Source organism: Pristiophorus japonicus, chromosome 13, assembly GCF_044704955.1.
Source record: "Pristiophorus japonicus isolate sPriJap1 chromosome 13, sPriJap1.hap1, whole genome shotgun sequence".
In the NCBI taxonomy this organism is placed as follows: Eukaryota; Metazoa; Chordata; class Chondrichthyes; family Pristiophoridae; genus Pristiophorus; species Pristiophorus japonicus.
The window spans coordinates 167,651,957-167,672,363 of NC_091989.1; the positions used below are offsets into that span (position 1 = coordinate 167,651,957).

Here is a 20,407-nt window from a genome sequence, read left to right on the forward strand (position 1 = left end):
TGTAAAGAACTCTTAATTGTCACTACAGATGTCACTGCAGGTTACACAATTGTCATGGGAGTTTAAAAAAAAATACAAATTACATTTTATTTTCTCTGCAATTTTTTTTCTTTTAAACATGCAGGAGTATTTCAGCATTGAGCTTGATTGCTCTATCTACTATATTTAATCTGCCAAATCCACTAAATGCTATGCAGATTCTGTGGATCAACATCATTATGGATGGACCTCCAGCTCAAAGGTATAGCTTGATATTAGTTACTTCAGTTTAATGTCCTTTAATGTCCCAGTCATGCTATGTTCCTATGTGTTTAATTGGAATCTTATTGGTGCACTATTTACATGTGCAGGGTGAATTATGTTCATATATTTACCCATTTTATACCATTAGTTTAATTTTAAATGTGTCCTTGTTTACATTCAAATAGAATGGTGCATCATTTTTATTTATAGCAGCTCTGTATGTATATTTTATACATAATTGGATCAGGTTCATGATCTGTGGTGTTCTATGCTTTTGCCTTACTTTTTCTGTGATTTGTACCTTTATCTTTCATTTTAATGAAGTACTCGAACTCTTGTTTACCTTCAGCCCTAGTATGCAACTTGACGTCTCTCACATCATTTGATATTGGTCTGACTTTTCTCATTCCCAGCATGCAGCGTGGATCTGACGCTGCATTTAAGCTACAACTTTAGCATTGTGCAATACAACAACAACTTGTATTTATATAGTGCCTTTAACACAGTAAAATACCCCAAGGCGCTTCACAGGAGCGTCATAAAACAAAATTTGACACCACGCTGCATAAGGTGCGATTAGGGCAGGTGACCAAAAGCTTGGTCAAAGAGGTAGATTTTAAGGAGCGTCTTAAAGGAGGAAAGAGAGGCAGAGAGATTTAGTGAGGGACTTACAGCATGTTTTCTTCACTTGGCTTCATTCTGCTGCTGCCAGCAAGATCAGCTGATTGGTTGGCTCAAAACTGCCTTGCATCCCATCCCATGATTCCAGCCATGGAACCTGTCATAGCCTGGGAGCTGGGCAAGATGCTTCCCAATGACAACTGCCGGCCTCTAGCTATAGAGGTGAGGATGCACTCCCTTTCAACAAGTTGGTAGTCTCTCAAAGCTGACAACTTTAAGATTAATACAGAGCCTGTTTGCTTAAATGGCCTCTTGTGTTGGTGAGTGGGGAGTGTATCTTGAATGTGGCGGCAGCTGGTTACTGTAGTGGCTGCACAGTCAACGCAGCAATCAGCAGTGCAATTTGAAAACTTTCAACTATCATCATAGGCAGTCCCTCGGAATGAGGATGACTTGCTACCACGCTGAAAAGGGATGAGTTCACAGGTGTTTCAATGAAGGATCTAATATTCCTGATCCAGAACTACATCTTGAAGGGTGGAAGATGCCTGTGCGTAGATTTTTTTAACGTGTGGTAGCCATTGCACTCCAGTCACCACACTGGCTTGACAGAGCTAGGTCTTGGTCCAGTGGCAAGGGTTAACCAAAACAACTGGAGACCAGCTCTGCTGCGCAGACCTAGTGCATGCACATATCGCAGTGTGGGCTGGCCCGTGCTGCCCCTGGGCCCTCGCCTCTTCTGGGCCCCGAACTCGCGCCTCTCCTGGGCCCCGATCACATCCCTCTACGAACTCTTGCCGCTCCTGCTGTACCTGCCCGCACTGCAGTCAGCCGTCTCCCTCCTGCAGCAGCATGCGCTGCTCCCTGCAGTGGTATGCTGCATGTTACTACATCTAATGGCTCTGGCCTGCTGATGTCTTGCAGGCCAGGACCGCGCCGATTTCCAGGCAGGGCCGCCGCACGCTGCTCCCTCTAAACTATCAGTCTATTATTAACAGCCAGTGATTCACCTAAATTTGGGAGGTAATCTAGATTCCACTGGGTTGTAATTTTGGGCTTGGATCAACATTTGAGATAAAAACACTCAAAACTGGTTGGCCCAGGTGCAATATATGCAACTGTGAGTGTGCTCACAGGTTTGTAGAGCTGTTGAGGCGCCGGAGGGACTGGAGTGCATCATCACCCCCGGCAACCAAATTTTAATTTGATGTTTTTTTTGTCTAAAATTTAATTTGTTTATTGTGCCGGTTTTAGGGCCCCCCCCCCCCTTTTAGCCAGGGGGCACTTGTATAATTTGTGTTTTTAGTGCCCTCAAAAAAAAACAAGGGGGCACTTGTTTGAAAATATTTGGAGTGCCCCCACCTTTAATCGGGGGGCACTTGTTTTAATTATTTAATTGTTACCACAACAAAATAGTTGTAGAGCTGTTGAATTGTGAGTGGCTTAGCCAGGCATGTGATGTTCATAAGACTCGATACAACCCCAGCCAGTTGGGTTCAGGGGATCCGCGATGAGGCATTCAGTTGTGAGCCTAGTGGATGAACTGGAAATGTGTAGTGTGATTGTTAAACCTTTGTTAATAAACCAACAAGTTCTTGATAGCAATGCTATGAATGCTTACGCAAAGAACCCATGAAGCAAATACATTACACCACTGAATTGAGCAGATTTGCTAGTAATATATTTAGGCTCCACAATATCAACTTGCAGGATAGCTCAGATGAATACGTGGCTTGAGCAGTGGTGCAGCAGGAAGGGATTCAAATTCCTGGGGCATTGGAACCGGATCTGAGGGAGGTGGGACCAGTACAAACTGGGGCAAGACCGGAACCAATGTCCTAGGGGGAGTGTTTGCTAGTGCTGTTGGGGAGGAGTTAAACTAATATGGCAGGGGGATGGGAACCAATGCAGGGAGACAGAGGGAAACAAAAAGGAGACAAAAGCAAAAGACAGAAAGGAGATGAGTAAAGGTGGAGGGCAGAGAAACCCAAGGCAAAAAACAAAAAGGGTCACTGAATATAAAGGTGCTGCAGGAGGGGTCAAAACTAAAAATCATGGTTTTAAAAACTAGTATTAAAACACTCTACCTAAACGCATGCAGCATTCGAAATAAAGTAAATGAGTTGACGGCACAAATCATTACAAATGGGTATGATTTGGTGGCCATTACAGAAACGTGGTTGCAGGATGGCCAAGACTGGGAATTAAACATACAGGGGTATCCGACGATTCGGAAAGATAGACAAGAAGGGAAAGGATGTGGGGTAGCTCTGTTAATAAAGGATGATATCAGGGCAGTTGTGAGAGACGATATTGGCTCGAATGAACAAAATGTTGAATCATTGTGGGTAGAGATTAGAGATAGTAAGGGGAAAAAGTCACTGGTGGGCGTAGTTTATAGGCCCCCAAATAATAACTTCACGGTGGGGCGGGCAATAATCAAGGGAATAATGGAGGCATGTGAAAAAGGAACGGCAGTAATCATGGGGGATTTTAACCTACATATCGATTGGTCAAATCAAATCGCACAGGGTAGCCTTGAGGAGGAATTCATAGAATGCATACGGGATTGTTTCTTAGAACAGTATGTTACAGAACCTACAAGGGAGCAAGCGGTCTTAGATTTGGTCCTGTGTAATGAGACAGGAATAATAAACGATCTCCTCGTAAAAGATCCTCTCAGAATGAGTGATCACAGTATGGTTGAATTTGTAATACAGATTGAGGGTGAGGAAGTAGTGTCTCAAACGAGCGTACTATGCTTAAACAAAGAGGACTACAGTGCGATGAGGGCAGAGTTGGCTAAAGTAGACTGGAAACACAGACTAAACGGTGGCACAATTAAGGAACAGTGGAGGACTGTTAAGGAGCTCTTTCATAGTGCTCAACAAAAATATATTCCAGTGAAAACGAAGGGCGGTAAGAGAAGGGATAACCAGCCGTGGATAACCAAGGAAATAAAGGAGAGTATCAAATTAAAAACCAATGCGTATAAGGTGGCCAAGGTTAGTGGGAAACTAGAAGATTGGGAAAATTTTAAACGACAGCAAAGAATGACTAAGAAAGCAATAAAGAAAGGAAAGATAGATTACGAAAGTAAACTTGCGCGAAACATAAAAACAGATAGTAAAAGCTTTTACAGATATATAAAACGGAAAAGAGTGACTAAAGTAAATGTTGGTCCCTTAGAAGATGAGAAGGGGGATTTAATAATGGGAAATGTGGAAATGGCTGAGACCTTAAACAATTATTTTGCTTCGGTCTTCACAGTGGAAGACACGAAAACCATGCCAAAAATTGCTGGACACAGGAATGTGGGAAGGGAGGACCTTGAGACAATCACGATCACTAGGGGGGTAGTGCTGGACAGGCTAATGGGACTCAAGGTAGACAAGTCACCTGGTCCTGATGAAATGCATCGCAGAGTATTAAAAGAGATGGCGGAAGTTAGAGCAGATGCATTCGTTATAATCTACCAAAATTCTCTGGACTCTGGGGAGGTACCAGCGGATTGGAAAGCAGCTAATGCAACGCCTCTGTTTAAAAAAAAAAAGGGGGCAGACAAAAGGCAGGTAACTATAGGCCGGTTAGTTTAACATCTGTAGTGGGGAAAATGCTTGAAACTATCATTAAGGAAGAAATAGCGGGACATCTGGATAGGAATAGTGCAATCAAGCAGACGCAGCATGGATTCATGAAGGGGAAATCATGTTTAACTAACTTACTGGAATTCTTTGAGGATATAACGAGCATGGTGGATAGAGGTGTACTGGTGGATGTGGTGTATTTAGATTTCCAAAAGGCATTTGATAAGGTGCCACACAAAAGGTTACTGCAGAAGATAAAGGTACGCGGAATCAGAGGAAATGTATTAGCATGGATAGAGAATTGGCTGGCGAACAGAAAGCAGAGAGTCGGGATAAATGGGTCCTTTTCTGGTTTGAAATCAGTGGTTGGTGGTGTGCCACAGGGATCAGTGCTGGGACCACAACTGTTTACAATATACATAGATGACCTAGAGGAGGGGACAGAGTGTAGTGCAACAAAATTTGCAGATGACACTAAGATTAGTGGGAAAGCGGGTTGTGTAGAGGACTCAGAGAGGCTACAAAGAGATTTAGATAGGTTAAGCGAATGGGCTAAGGTTTGGCAGATGGAATACAATGTCGGAAAGTGTGAGGTCATCCACCTTGGGGGGAAAAAAAACAGTAAAAGGGAATATTATTTGAATGGGGAGAAATTACAACATGCTGCGGTGCAGAGGGACCTGGGGGTCCTTGTGCATGAATCCCAAAAAGTTAGTTTGCAGGTGCAGCAGGTAATCAGGAAGGCGAATGGAATGTTGGCCTTCATTGCGAGAGGGATGGAGTACAAAAGCAGGGAGGTCCTGCTGCAACTGTATAGGGTATTGGTGAGGCCGCACCTGGAGTACTGCGTGCAGTTTTGGTCACCTTACTTAAGGAAGGATATAATAGCTTTGGAGGGGGTACAGAGACGATTCACTAGGCTGATTCCGGAGATGAGGGGGTTACCTTATGATAATAGATTGAGTAGACTGGGTCTTTACTCGTTGGAGTTCAGAAGGATGAGGGGTGATCTTATAGAAACATTTAAAATAATGAAAGGGATAGACAAGATAGAGGCAGAGAGGTTGTTTCCACTGGTCGGGGAGACTACAACTAGAGGGCACAGCCTCAAAATACGGGGGAGCCAATTTAAAACCGAGTTGAGAAGGAATTTCTTCTCCCAGAGGGTTGTGAATCTGTGGAATTCTCTGCCCAAGGAAGCAGTTGAGGCTAGCTCATTGAATGTATTCAAGTCACAGATAGATAGATTTTTAACCAATAATGGAATTAAGGGTTATGGGGAGCGGGCGGGTAAGTGGAGCTGAGTCCACGGCCAGATCAGCCATGATCTTGTTGAATGGCGGAGCAGGCTCGAGGGGCTAGATGGCCTACTCATGTTCCTAATTCTTATGTTCTTATGTTCTTATATCGCTCCTTTAGCATAGTAATACGTCCCAAGACGCTTCACGGGAGCGTTATAAAACAAAATTTGACGCCGAGCCACCAAGATATTAGGGCAGATGAAGGAGATAGGTTTTAAGCAGCATCCTAAAGGAGGAACGAGAGGTAGCAAGGTGGAGAGGTTTAGGGAGGTAATTCCAGAGCTTAAGGCTTTGGCAGCTGAGGGCACGGCCACCAATGGTGCAGCGATTAAAATCGGAGATGCTCGAGCCCAGAATAAGAGGCACACTGAGATCTCGGAGGGTTGTAGGACTGGAGGGAATTACAGAGATAGGGAAGGGCGAGGCTACGGAAGGATTTGTAAACCAGGATGAGAATTTTAAAATCAAGGCATTGTTTAACCAGGAACCAATGTAGGTCAGCGAAGACAGAAGTGATGGGTGAACAGGACTTGGTGCGAGTTAGTATACGGGCAGCAGAGTTTTGGATAAGCACAAGTTTGCAGAGTGCAGAAAGTGGGAGGCCGGCCAGGAGTGCATTGGAATAGTCAAGTCTAGAAATATAAAGTCACGCCTAATAGTTTCAGCAGCAGATGAGCTGTGGCAGGCACTGAATCGAGCGATGTTTTGGAGGTCTTGTTCGTGCAGTCTTGTTAGTGCGGATATGTTGTTGGAAGCTCATCTCGGGATCAAATATGACACCAAAGTTGTGAACAGTCTGGTTGAGCCTTTGACAGTTGCCAGGGAGAGGGATGGAGTTGGTAGCTAGGGAATGGAGTTTGCGGCGGGAACCATAGAAACATAGAAACATAGAAAATAGGTGCAGGAGTAGTCCATTCGGCCCTTCGAGCCTGCACCACCATTCAATAAGATCATAGCTGATCATTCCCTCGAAGACAATGGCTTTGGTCTTCCTAATATTTAGTTGGAGGCAATTTCTGCTTATCCAGAACTGGATGTCTGACAAGCAGTCTGACAATTAGAGACCATAGAAGGGTCGAGTGAGGTGGTGATAAGGTAGAGCTGGGTGCTATCAGCGTACATGTGGAAACTGATGCTGTGTTTTCAGAAAATGTCGAGGGGCAGCATGTAGATGTGAAACAGGAGCGTAGCCAATGATAGATCCTTGGGGGACACCAGAGATAACTGAGCGGGAAGAGAAGCCATTGCAGGTGATTCTCTTTCTGCGATTAGATGGATAAGAATGGAACCAGGTGAACGCTGTTCCACCTAGCTGGACGACGGTGGAAAGGCGTTGGAGGAGAGTGGTGTGGTCAACCATGTCAAAGGCTGCAGCCAGGTCGAAAAGGACGTGGAGAGATAGGTTACCTTTGTCACAGTCATAGTCGCATAGGTGACTTCAACTTCGATAAGAGCCGATTCAGTACTGTGGTCGGGCAGAAACCAGATTGGAGGGATTCGAACATAGAGTTCTGGGAAAAAAGGTATCGGATTTGGGAGGCGACAATACATTCAAGGACTTTGCAGAGGAAAGGGGATTTGGAGATGGGGTGGTAATTTGCAAGGATGGAAAGGTCAAGGATTTTTTTTTTGAGAAGGTTGGTGACAACAGATTTGAAGGAGAGGGGCACAGTACCAGAGGAGAGAAAACTGGTAACATTATCAGCCAACATGGGAACCCGGAAAGGAAGTTGGGTGGTCAGTATAGTGGGAATAGGGTTGAGGGAGCAGGAAGTGGTTCTCATGGACAAGATGAGCTTGGAGAGGCTATGAGGGGAGATAGGAGAGAAGCTAGAGAAAGATGTGAGTTCAGGGATACGGCTAGAGGAGGAGAAAGGGAGGGAAGTGGAAGTGGCAGAGGCAGATGATTGGATGGGCTCAATCTCAGTTCCTCTAAGGTTCCCCCTTCCGTAGCCCTGAGCTCGCATCATTCTCTCGTTTCTCTGCTGTTACTGTCCAAGCATAATATGCACAACAGGGTGAGAAATTAAGTTAAGTCAACATTTGTAAGCTGAAGATGAGTCCCTGTGTGCATCTGCGCTCGAGAGCCTAAGATGGATGGCTGTGTCCATCGGATTCACTGTTGTCTAATTCTGATTTAGGAAGAGGCATTTGCATGGCATTTCCTGTAACTAATTGCAAGCTATTTTTTAAGAAGCAGGAGTGTGTAGCTCCGAATTTGTGGCCAGTGCCCTGCCAAACTTGTGGTAAAAGCTGCAGTTTGTGCAACTGTCTATTAGAAGAGTAAGCTTCAGATACAGGTCGAGAGAATCTGTATTTTGGATCTTGGAAACATTCAAATGACCATCACTTAGTGCAATGTAATTTCTAAATTGAGGCACGACAATGTTCCCTAAATGAATGGTAGCATTCAATGTGCTGCACTGCTTTTCCTTGTTGCAGCAGCCACCGACAGTCTGGTACTTGACTCATTAGACAAGTGACTCTTGCATTAACCAATTCTTGCTCTACCCAAATAAAGGAGGTGTATTTCATTTGAATAGCATTTTTCTAACATTTTAATATTCATATTTTCATAGCTTAGGTGAGGAAAACAGAAGATACTGTTTTAAAATGTAACTAATTGATTGAATTTTGATCAATCTATTTTTAAATCTTTTAATTGTGAGCATGGTAGATTTAAATGAGGCTATAATGTTTTTTAAATTTGATATTCTTATGAAATGATGGCTTTCGTTCTAAGAAACCTGGAGCTACACCTTCTAAAATGATCGAGAATTTGCAGCTATACATTCCACTCTGGCTTAAAGATTTGCTTTAGAATTCAGTTTATCAGGTTCATCTGAATCGTGGCTGTTTCTCCATACCCTAGATACATGGTGGAATTGGATTATCCTGCATTGGTATCAAATAGGATATTTATTTGATTATCCAAAGAAATGTGACTAAACTGCAGTCTTTTAATTTTGATTTAAATTATATTTAATGCTTTTTTTTTCCCTTTGTTTCTCATGCAAGTTATTGTTGCTGCAAAAAGCTGCACTGAGCCAAAAAAATGAGAGATTAGGGGAGATAACCAAAAGTTTGGTCAAAGAAGTAGGTTTTAAGGGGTAAAGGTAGTAAAGAGGCAGAGGGGATTAGGGAGGGAAATCCCAAGAGTGCGATGAATGGCTGCTGAAAGGGAGGAGGAGTGAACAAGAGGTTGGAATCAGAGTTTGGCAAAGGGTTGTAGGGGAAGATGGAGAGATGGGGAAGATTTAAATACAAATTTAAATTTGAGGCACTGAGGGGGTCAGTGTAAGTCAGGACGGAAGTGCAGAGTAGGATAGGATGTCGGCAGCACTGTTTTGGATGAGCTGAAGTTTCTCGAGGATGGTGGATGGGAAACTGGCCAGATGAGCATTGGAGTAATTCAGTCTGGAGGTGACTGTGGCATGAATTAGTGGCAAATCGGCTAAGGTACGAGTGGAGGTAGGGTATGCTGGAGCTGGGAATAGGCGGTCTTTGTGATGGGGCGGATATTGGAGATGGATCGGTAGCTCAGCTTGGAGTTCAACAGGACACTAAGGTTGTGCACTGTTTTAACGTTATTTGTCTTCTCATATCATCTGCCTCTAAAAATGGAAGGCTGAGAGTAGATGATGGGCATCATATCTCAAATATGCAAAACATGAATTATCTACTTGAAAAGCAAATTAGGCTCCAACAATGAGCTAGGTTTTCCTGCTAGTGATAATTGTAAGCACTATTACCAATGATGTCAAAATCTTTCTGATTTTGTCTCTGACTCATAGCTGATTGGAGATGGTGTTGGGTAGACTGTACTGGATATTGGTTTTAGTAATACATTCTTGTATGTTGCCTCCCTAAACTCCCCTTCGCCCCAAAAATGCAGCTATGTGTTATATATAGTACATCACATTTTACACAATGAAGACATATTGAAATTAGGTAATTGTGTGATTACAAAAATATAGCCGGTCATTAAATTGACTCCTAAATATTTTAAATGCTGAATACAAAAAAAAACAACAAAAACATTAGCTATTTAATTTTTCAAAGTAATCTGAATTTAAGAACATTTGGGGTAAGTTTTTGAATCTACTGCCTGAGCGGTAGTCTATGAAATTAATTGAATGGATTGGAAATCGGGGAGGTTGTATAATAGGAATGCAATCACCTCCACCATATTACTGCCCAGGTGATGAAAATGTCCTTTAGGGAAGGAAACCTGCCGTCCTTACCCTGTCTGGCCTATATGTGACTCCAGATCCACAGCAATGTGGTTGATTCTTAACTGCCCTCTGAAATGGCCCAGCAAGCCACTCAATTGTAACAAACTGCTGCGACAAAGTCAGCACTGCGAGAGTACCCTCACCACATGGACTGCAGCGGTTCAAGAAAGCAGCTCCCCACCACCTTCTCAAGGGCAATTAGGGATGGGCAATAAATACCGGCCTTGCCAGCGACACCACATCCTGTAAACGAATAAATTTTTTTTAAATGAAAATTTACTGAATTCTGTTTGCATCACTCAGTATGGAAATTTTACTGTGCATGAATCATTTTTTGAATATTATGTATTTAGTTAATTACGGTGTGAATAGTGCAGTCGCTCTGAAAAATCAAGCTTTGAGACCAGTCATAATCATTGCAGGGTGCTTGTTATAAAAGCTTAAGATTGACTTCTGCTGGGATCAAAGGTAACCTTTCTGATCATGAGTTCCACTGTACAAATGAAATCTTCCATTCAAAACAATAGGAAAGAGTTTTATGAGATCAGGAACATGTTCTTTGCAAAGTAAACTTACTAATCTCTGTGTTAAAGCTCTTGTATCTGAAGATTTTTTGTAGATTTTTGTCCTTTTTCTCTGTAGCTGTAAATCCCTGTTCTAGCTATATTCGGAATGAAATATGATTTCTACAGATGAATTAGTAATTCTAGTAGATTAAAGATCATTCAGATGAGTACATAGTAAAGCTGTTGGATATGTGATTGGAAGATTGTAATTTAATTTTTCTACTTTTCTTTTTGTAGTTTGGGTGTTGAGCCAGTTGATAAGGATGTCATTAAACGGCCTCCAAGAAATGTCGAAGACTCTATCCTAAATAAGGGCCTAATTGTTAAAATATTATTCTCCGCTATTATCATTATCAGTGGTACCCTCTTTGTTTACTGGAAAGAGGTGTGTATAATTTATAAATTTTAATAATTGATTTTTTTAAATCACTGCCTAATACTTCATTAAATAATCTATGTACATACATGCTATGTTCTGCAGACAGTGGCGGTGCGAAATTGCGTTCTGGCCCGGTTGGGAGTGTGGTAACAGCTGCGAGTCAGGACTTCCTGCACCGAGCACAGAAGTCCCACCCCGCAAGCTAAATTGGGCTTACCGCCCCCGAGAGAAAGTAGAGCGCTCCACTTCCTCTCGGGGGGGGGGGGGGGGGGGGTCCAGGGCGCTAATCCATGCAAATTTTGCAGTGCTATGCTGTGAAGCGCATAGTGCTGGCGGGAACACAGGGCCCTCCTGTTCAATTAAAGGTGATGGCCACAGTGCTGACTCTGCATGAGGGAGAAGGGGCAACCACTACAGCACTAGAGAGCAGGGTGCCGTGGCAGCAGCTCGGCATAGAGTGCCGGGCTGCACTGTCGCGGCATGGACTCCATGATCTGAAGTTGAGAAGGCCGTTTAAAACATTTTCAGCGCCGCACCTCCCCTTTAATTTTCGTCCCCTGAACAGCCTAAAGCCTGGTATACGCATGCCTGCAACAACTTCATGGGGCACTACAGAATTTTTGTTCTGAGGTGAAAACGGGTCGCTGCACACAGTGATGATGTCATCTTCGCCGGCGTAGTGGCCTGGGGCACTACCAGTTCATGTCGCCGCTATGCCCAGGCAAAAAGTTGTTTGCATCCTGTTAGCGCCCCCGAGAGGAAGTGGAGCGCTGACGGGAGGTGCAAACAACCCGAATTTTTCCCCGTAGGCTATTTAATTATACGGAATGTAGACAAACTTGAAAATTGAGAAATGAGCAAAACCGGTAGTAATGTTCTTCTCGAAAGAAATGTGTTCCCATTCCCCAATGAATAGTAGGATGCTACTATAATGTGTTCCCACTGGTTTTCCAATTTGGGCTGGTTCTCAGCTGGACTGTTGGATCAGGTGCTCGAAAGAATTGAATCCGTTTCCCACATGGAGTGGGAAAGAAATGGGGGAAAGGGTCCTCATAGCAGCTGGCTCAGTGGTATCACTGGCAGATCTCTTGTCCAAGGAAAATGTATGCGGCAGAGCCACCAGAGCAGAAAACAAAATAATGGGAGGGGCCAACATCATTGTGCAGTTGAAACACAAAAGAGATCAGTCGGTTGTTAATTTCTGATTGATTAAAAAAGAGTTTGCACCTTTGCACAAACTGCCAAATGCTGCACTGTACATTCAAGCTGCTTTATTGTTATCCCAAACTGTTCCGCCCACCCTCGCTGCAGAGCTGGGGAAAGGGGGTGGGTGGTGCAGGAGTGCAAGAACAGTTTGACAGGGGGCTACTGTAGTTTTGTAGGGACTAGGAGGAGCAATCCCACACCCCCGAGACCCTCAAATACCCCCAAGACTATTTAACAGGCTGTTTTGATTTCCAGCGGTCCCTTTAAGTCCCTCACAAGCCTACTTTTTTAACTTTCTGTTGATTTCTTTTGAACCTGTTTTGGGGTAAGTGCAATCCTGCAAGCAGTGCTAAATAGTCCACATATATTTTCTATTTGTATTGCACTGTTTGCACATACCTACCTTTTCACTAAAATTAACAATCAGAGCAATAGGCCATTGTATCTATATTTCCTGTTTCAGATGTATGGAAATTCCTTCCAATATTGTCATCACAACCACTCTGTACTCTGAAAGATTGAGATAAGTGGTTTAAAATGATGATTATCAATAGTTTTAATTTTTTATGCTTCTATAACTTCAAATCCAACACTTTGTTTAAAATAGCTTCCAGAGGGGAAGATTTCCGCAAGGACCACAACCATGACATTTACCTGCTTTGTCTTCTTTGATATGTTCAACGCTTTAAGTTGTCGCTCTCAGGTACAAAATGCTACTTAACTTATTTATTTTTAGAATGCCGCAGTGTAAAAAGACTCTGTTAGTTTTTGAAAATGGAGCAAACTGCGAATTACAGGTGTTAGGGTTACGGTTCCTTCCTCTTGTGTTTCTACCTTGCAGACATTATTCTAGTATTTTTGAGATTTGTACATACAAAGGGAATGATAGCATAGTGGTAATGTTACTGGACTAGTAAACCAGAGGCCTGGACTAATAATCTGGGGGTGTGAGTTTAAATCCCACCACGGCAGCTGGGGGAATTTAGTTAAATAAATCTGGAATAAAAAGCTAGTATCAGTGACGGTGACCATGAAACTACTGATTGTTGTAAAAAACAATCTGGTTCATTAATGTCCCTTAGGGAAGGAAATATGTCGTCCTATATGTGACTCCAGACCCACAGCAATGTGGTTGACTCTTAATTGCCCTCTGAAATAGCCTACCAAACCACTTGATGTGCAATAAATGTGGGCCTTGCCAGCGACACCCACAACCCGTGAATGAATTTTTCTGTTCTATTCTCCAATTCATAAGCACTGACTTCTAATTCAGGGTAACTTGGAACCAAATAATTTCAATACAATGTACTTGATGGAGTAAAGGTAAGCATTTGCTCCAGTTTAGAGAAAACTTTAGAATCTGTTATAATTTACTGGGGGGAAAAAAAAGCTCCTGTATCGCTTTTACAATTTGTATTTTACAATAGTCAATTGTAGCACAACAGTTTTGAAGCTGCTCATTGGTGGTTTTCTTGCATTTCCATGATGGTAGATGCACATTTAAAAAGGGTTTGGTAATATGTGCAAGTTTTACCTTTCGGAATGGGATGGCCTACTGTAGCAAACATATCCAGACTTTTGTGGTCTTGTGTGTATAAATTAGGGCCATTTTTCAAAGGCAGTCTTTTGATGTATTTACGCACAAAGCTGCTATTAACCTTATTCAAGTAAACAAATTTCTTTAGTCTGCTGAACCAAAGCACTATGTGATCTCGTATGATTCAGATGCATAAATCCAACACAGAAGGGTAGAAATTATGATTGGTGTTGTTCTCGTATGAATGCTTAATGTGATCGCACCAAATCCATATTTTTATCCATGTGTTAAAATGGCAGAGAAGGGAATTTGGTATGAGTCTGATAACTGTTTGTCCAAGGACATTGCTGATAAGAGGTTCTACCCTATCGTGTGCTGCTGAATCATACAGACCGGGAAAATCGCAGGGTCAATCTCTGATCTGGCTGCCTTGAATTTCAAGAGAGCAGCAAGAAATTGTTCTTGAGCTCAGGAGGGGAAAATAAAATCAAGATTTCCAAATTCATAGAATCAGACAGCACAGAAGGAGGTCATTCGTCGCATCGTGTCTGTGCCGGCTCTTTGGTAGAGCTATCCAATTAGTCCCACTCCCCTGCTCTTTCCCCATAGCCCTGTATTTTTTTTCCCCCTTCAAGTAGTTGTTCAGTTCCCTTTTGAAAGTTACTATTGAATTTACTTCCACCATCCTTACAGGCAATGCATGCCATATCACAACAACTCACTGCGTAAAAATGAAAAACGTTTCCTCGTCTCGTCTCTTTTTTTGGCAATTACCTTAAACCTGTATTCTCCACTGGAAGCAGTTTCTCCTTATTTACTCTATCAAAACCGTAACATTTTGAACACCTTTATCAAATCTTTTAACCTTCTCTGCTGTAAAGAGAACAAGCCCAGTTTCCCCAGTTACTCCACATAACTAAATTTCTTCATCCCTGATACCATTCTAGTAAATCTCTTCTGCACCCTCGCTAAGGCCTTGACATTTTTCCGAAAGTGTGGTACACAGCGAGTGGATAGGATCTGGAATGCACTGCCTGAAAGAGTGGTTAGCCTGGAAGGGTGGTTGCGGCAGACTCAATCGTGGCTTATAAAAGAGAATTGGATAAGTACCTTAAGGAAAAAAATTTGCAGGGCTACGGAGAAATGGCGGGAAAGTGGGACTAGCTGAAGTGCTCTTGCAGAGAGCCAGCATGGGTTCGATGGGCCGAATGGCGGTCTCCTGTGCTGTAACCATTCTGCTATTCTATGATTCTGTATTCCTGCTGAGGCCTAACCAGTATTTTATAAAAGTTTAGCATAACTTGTACCTATTCTTTTTCTTCTTTTCTAGACTAAATCAGTATTCCAAATAGGCCTTTTTCGTAATCATATGTTCCTTTATACTGTACTTGGCTCACTTCTGGGACAAATGGCTGTCATCTATTTCCCACCTCTGCAGAAGGTTTTCCAAACAGAAAGCCTCAGATTTCTTGGTATGTAATTGGAGATTTTTTAGTGGTGCATTATAACATTTTTGATTTACGTTTCAATGTAGAATTTTCTATGATAACATTTGTTGGCAACCTTTAGCGCACATATCAGTATTCCTAAGTTTATTTTTTTTAGTAATTAATAACGTTTGTGTTCGGATGGTATTGTGTAGTTGTCAGTTTGTAAATCCTGTCCTGTCACATTTGGTTTACGGGTATAGTATCTTACACCAAATATAGAAGCAGTATATATTGAACATGGATGTACTGATCTCTCTTTCTGAATTTTACAATCCATCTATCCTTGAAAACTGATACTTCCTTACTATACAATATAAATGCACACGAGGCCCATGCTTGAGAGAAGGTCAGTCTGTGACCTGTCCTTTATTCCTTAGCACTCAAGCGATGAAGGTGGGTGGAGCTTCCCCTTTTATACCTGAAGGTCCAGGTTAGGAGTGTCTCCCACCTAGTGGTCAGTGTTCTCACGGTATACAACTTAGGTCAGTTTATACATGGGTTACAATGCTGGTTGAATACATGACATCACCTCCCCCCCCCAAAGTCTTATTGGGATCACAGGTTGAGTCTCTCTGGTGGTTTACGCTCCCTTGTAGAGCGCCTGAGTTGGGGCTCCGGCTGTTGGGCGCTGGCCTGAGTGTCTGCTGTTTGCGGTGCCTCAGGCCTGTCCGGACTGCCCACAGTGACTGGGCTCTCCTCCCTTTGGTTCCGGTGTTAGGTCACCTGTGGTGGAGTGAACTCTATATCGTGTTCTTCCTCTGCTTCTTCTATTGGGTTGCTGAACCTCCTTTTTGTTTGATCCACATGTTTGCAGCAGATTTGTCCATTGGTAAGTTTAACTACCAGAATCCTATTTCCCTCTTTGGCAACCACAGTGCCTGCGAGCCATTTGGGCCTTGCAGCGTAGTTGAGGACAAAAACAGGATAATTTACATCAATACATCGCGCCCTCGCATTCCTGTCATGGTAGTCATATTGTGACTGGCGCCTGCTCTCGACAATTTCTTTCATGGTGGGGTGTATAAGGGATAACGGGGTTTTGAGCGTCCTTTTCATTAGTAGCTCTGCGGGTGGAACCCCTGTGAGCGAGTGTGGTCGGGATCTATAGGCCAACAGGAGGCGTGATAAGCGGGTTTGTAGGGAACCCCCTTGGATTCTGAGCATCCCCTGTTTGATTATCTGCACTGCTCGTTCTGCCTGGCCGTTTGAGGCCGGCTTGAACGGTGCCGTTCTAACATGGTTAATTCCATTGCCTGCCATGAAGTCCTGGAATTCAGTGCTTGTGAAGCACGGGCCATTGTCGCTGACCAAGATGTCTGGTAGACCGTGGGCGGCGAACATTGCCTGTAGACTTTCTACCGTGGCAGAGGATGTGCTTGAATTTAAAATGTCACACTCGATCCATTTGGAGTAGGCGTCTACTACAACCAAAAACATTTTCCCCATGAAAGGACCTGCGTAGTCCACATGGATGCATGACCAAGGCTTGGCGGGCCATGGCCAGGGGCTAAGGGGGGCTTCCCTGGGCGCATTGCCCAGCTGGGCACACATGTTGCACCTGCGAACACAAAGTTCCAGATCTGCGTCTATCCCTGGCCACCAAACGTGTGACCTGGCAATTGCTTTCATCGTGACAATGCCCGGGTGCCCATTGTGGAGTTCTCTGATGAACACCTCTCTGCCCATCTGGGGCATGACTACGCGGTTTCCCCACAGTAGGCAATCGGCCTGAATCGAGAGTTCATCCTTGCGCCTGTGAAATGGTTTAAATTTTTCAGGGCATGCCCTGTACGTGGCTGCCCAGTCCCCATTCAGGACACATTTCTTGACTAGAGACAATAGCGGGTCTCTATTTGTCCAGACTTTAATCTGATGGGCTGTCAAGGGTGAGCCTTCACTTCCGAAAGCTTCAACAGCCATGACCATCTCGGCAGCATGCTCGGTAGCCCCCTCAGTGGTGGCTAGTGGGAGCCTGCTGAGTGCATCGGCGCAGTTTTCGGTGCCCGGTCTGTACCGAATTGTGTAGTTAAAGGCGGCTAACGTGAGTGCCCACCTCTGTATGCGGGCCGATGTGTTTGCATTTATGGCCTTGTTGTCGTCCAAAAGGGATGTTAGGGGTTTGTGATCTGTCTCCAGCTCAAATTTTCTGCCAAACAGGTACTGGTGCATTTTCTTTACCGCATATACACATGCGAACGCCTTCTTTTCTACCATCCCGTAGCCCCTTTCTGCCTGGGACAGACTTCTGGAGGCATAAGCTACCGGCTGTAACTGACCCTTGGCATTGACATGCTGCAACACACACCCGACACCATAGGACGACGCATCGCACGTTAACGCAAGTTTCTTACATGGGTCATATAGCGTTAACAGATTGTTGGAACATAACAAATTGCGTGCTCAATTAAAAGCCCTTTCCTGGCTGTCCCCCCAGACCCATTCACGACCTTTGCGTAGGAGCATGTGTAGCGGCTCTAGCAGCGTGCTCAATTTGGGAAGAAAGTTACCAAAATAGTTCAGGAGCCCCAGGAACGAACGCAGCTCCGTCGTGTTATGGAGTATGGGTGCTCTCTGGATCACTTCCGTCTTTGATGCAGTAGGGCTGATCCCGTCTGCTGCTACCCTCATCCCCAGGAATTCTACCTCTGGAGCTAGGAAGACGCACTTCGCCTTTTTCAGTCGCAGACCTACCCGGTCCAGTCTGCGTAGCACCTCCTCCAGGTTGTGGAGGTGTTCTTCAGTATCGTAACCTGTAATGAGGATGTCGTCCTGAAAAACTACCGTCCCTGGAATCGACTTGAGGAGGCTTTCCATATTTCGTTGGAAGATCGCGGCGGCCGAGCGAATCCCGAACGGACATCTGTTGTACTCAAACAACCTTTTGTGTGTCATGATGGTGGTCAGCTTCTTCGACTCACTCGCCAGCTCCTGGGAAATGTAAGCTGAGGTCAGGTCCAATTTTGAAAAAAGTTTGCCACCGGATAGTGTCGCAAAGAGGTCCTCCGCTCTCGGTAGCGGGTACAGGTCTTGGAGTGACACCCGATTGATGGTGGCCTTGTAATCGCCACATATCCTGACCGACCCATCCGCCTTGAGCACCGGCACAATCGGGCTCGCCCAGTCACTGAATTCGACTGGCGAGATGATGCTTTCCCTCAGCAGGCGGTCCAATTCGCCTTCTATCTTTTCCAGCATCACGTACGGCACCGCTATGGCCTTGTGATGTACTGGCCTGGCGTCCGGGTTTATGTGAATCACTACCTTGGCCCCCATGAAAGTGCCAATGCCGGATTGAAATAATGAGTCAAATTTGTCCAGGATCTGTGAGCATGATACTCGCTCCACAGAGGAAATTGCATTGACATCGCTCCATTTCCAGTTCATGACAGCAAGCCAACTCCTCCCCAGTAGTGCGGGACCATCCCCTGGGACAATCCAGAGTGGCAGTCTGTTCTCCGAATCTTTGTGGGTCACGACTACCGTGGCGCTGCCTAGCACCGGACTGATCTGCTTTGTGTAAGTCCGTAGCTGTGCGTCAATCGGCGATAATTTTGGCCTCCTGGCCTTGGATGCCCACAACTTTTCGAATTGTTTGATACCCATCAGGGACTGGCTGGCACCCGTGTCTAACTCCATTGATACTGGGATGCCATTGAGGAGCACTTTCATTATTATCGGTGGCGTCCTGGTGTATGAACTGTATACTTGCTCCACATGAACTTGCTGAACTTCAGCTTCCAGCGATTTCCCCCAGTGTCCATTTCTGCAGGTATTTTGCTCATCTCTGCAAACTCCGGCTGAGTGTGTGCCTCCACACTTCCAGCATGAGTTGCGGTTTGAAACAAAAGGTCCCTTGCCAGTCGATCGTCCCTGACTGCCCCTGTTATTGTCCTTGAGTGCACCATTAACAGGTGTTGATGGCCCCATTACTGGCCGCATTGTCCCTTGCAATGGCGTGAATCGCAGTTCAGCTTGCCATTGTCTCTGTCGAACTCCCCCTCTGGGTTCGACTACATGTTGGGGCATGCCCGACTGCCCTTGTCTGCCTGGAGAACTGTGTGCTGCTTTAACAATGTTGAATCTCTGTCCCAACCATTCCTTAACACAGTACCTCTCGTCTGTTCTGCTAGTGGCCATGCTTGCGTGGTTTAAATCCAAGTTTCTTGTCGCCATTGATACGTCCTTACTATACAGTATAAATGCACACGAGGCCTATGCTTGAGAGAAGGTCAGTCTGTGACCTGTCCTTTATTCCTTAGCACTCAAGTGATGAAGGTGGGTGGAGCTTCCCCTTTTATACCTGAAGGTCCAGGTTAGGAGTGTCTCCCACCTAGTGGTCAGTGTTCTCATGGTGTACAACTTAGGTCAGTTTATACATGGGTTACAATGCTGGTTGAATACATGACAAAAACTAAACACATCTGTATCTTCTATTCCTTTACAGACTTGCTGTTCCTGGTTGGCTTGGCATCTTCAGTTTTCTTTGCATCAGAATTATTGAAATTATTTGAAAGGATATGGTCTTCTGCCACTGAAAGGAAAAATGGTCCCAGTTTAGGAGTATGACCATATTAATTGGAATGTAACTATTGGCTGAGCCATGGTGCATTGCAGGATTGCACAACTACACTTTATCCAGAGCTATCAATGGCTTTGTGAAATTGAATATTGAATGCCATGAAACTTCCTTTTGGTTACACAGTGAAATTTCACTTAAGGGAATTGCTTGCATTCAGAACGTGTTGATGCCCTTGAACAGAAGAATGCTCTCATCCAATTTGAGAAACCTGTAAATTTTCAAATCAAAATGAATGGGAGTGCAAAAGAGTTTTGTGGTTCTAGAAATGCCGATTGATCAATTTGAAGTGCAGTACATTCAAGGTATAATTACTGTAAGTATTATTCTTTGAGCAATGTTTGTTCTTGCTTGTTGCAAACATTGTCTGTTGAGCACAGTACATGCCTACGGCATCATATAAATCTAGGGACAGTAGTTGGTGATATTTATAGTTTGGTTCCCGAAAGCAGAAAAATTAGCATTGTAGCCTGTTGGACTGGATTGGGATTTTCATTCTGATTCCCGTAACCAGTGATCCCCTTCAACTGTCTTCATTGTACTAGCTTGGAATGTCAACAGTGTCAAAGGCCTTTGTCAGGTCAGAGAAGGCCATGTGCAAGGTTGGTGCTGTTCCCTGCATTTCTCTTGTAATTGCCGTGCGGTGAAGATCATGTCCGTTGTACC

General features: G+C 44.2%; 1 protein-coding gene across 1 annotated transcript in view; it reads left to right on the forward strand.

Moving 5' to 3' along the window:
* LOC139278344 (calcium-transporting ATPase type 2C member 2-like) overlaps nucleotides 1-19,731 on the forward strand; it is a 111,090-nt gene extending 91,359 nt beyond the window's left edge. The window contains exons 23-27 of the mRNA XM_070897013.1: nucleotides 125-241; nucleotides 10,791-10,938; nucleotides 12,746-12,841; nucleotides 15,006-15,147; nucleotides 19,610-19,731. Coding sequence (XP_070753114.1) covers nucleotides 125-241; nucleotides 10,791-10,938; nucleotides 12,746-12,841; nucleotides 15,006-15,147; nucleotides 19,610-19,731 — 625 coding nt within the window. The remainder of the gene's footprint in view (nucleotides 1-124; nucleotides 242-10,790; nucleotides 10,939-12,745; nucleotides 12,842-15,005; nucleotides 15,148-19,609) is intronic.
* Nucleotides 19,732-20,407: the final 676 nt, after the last annotated feature.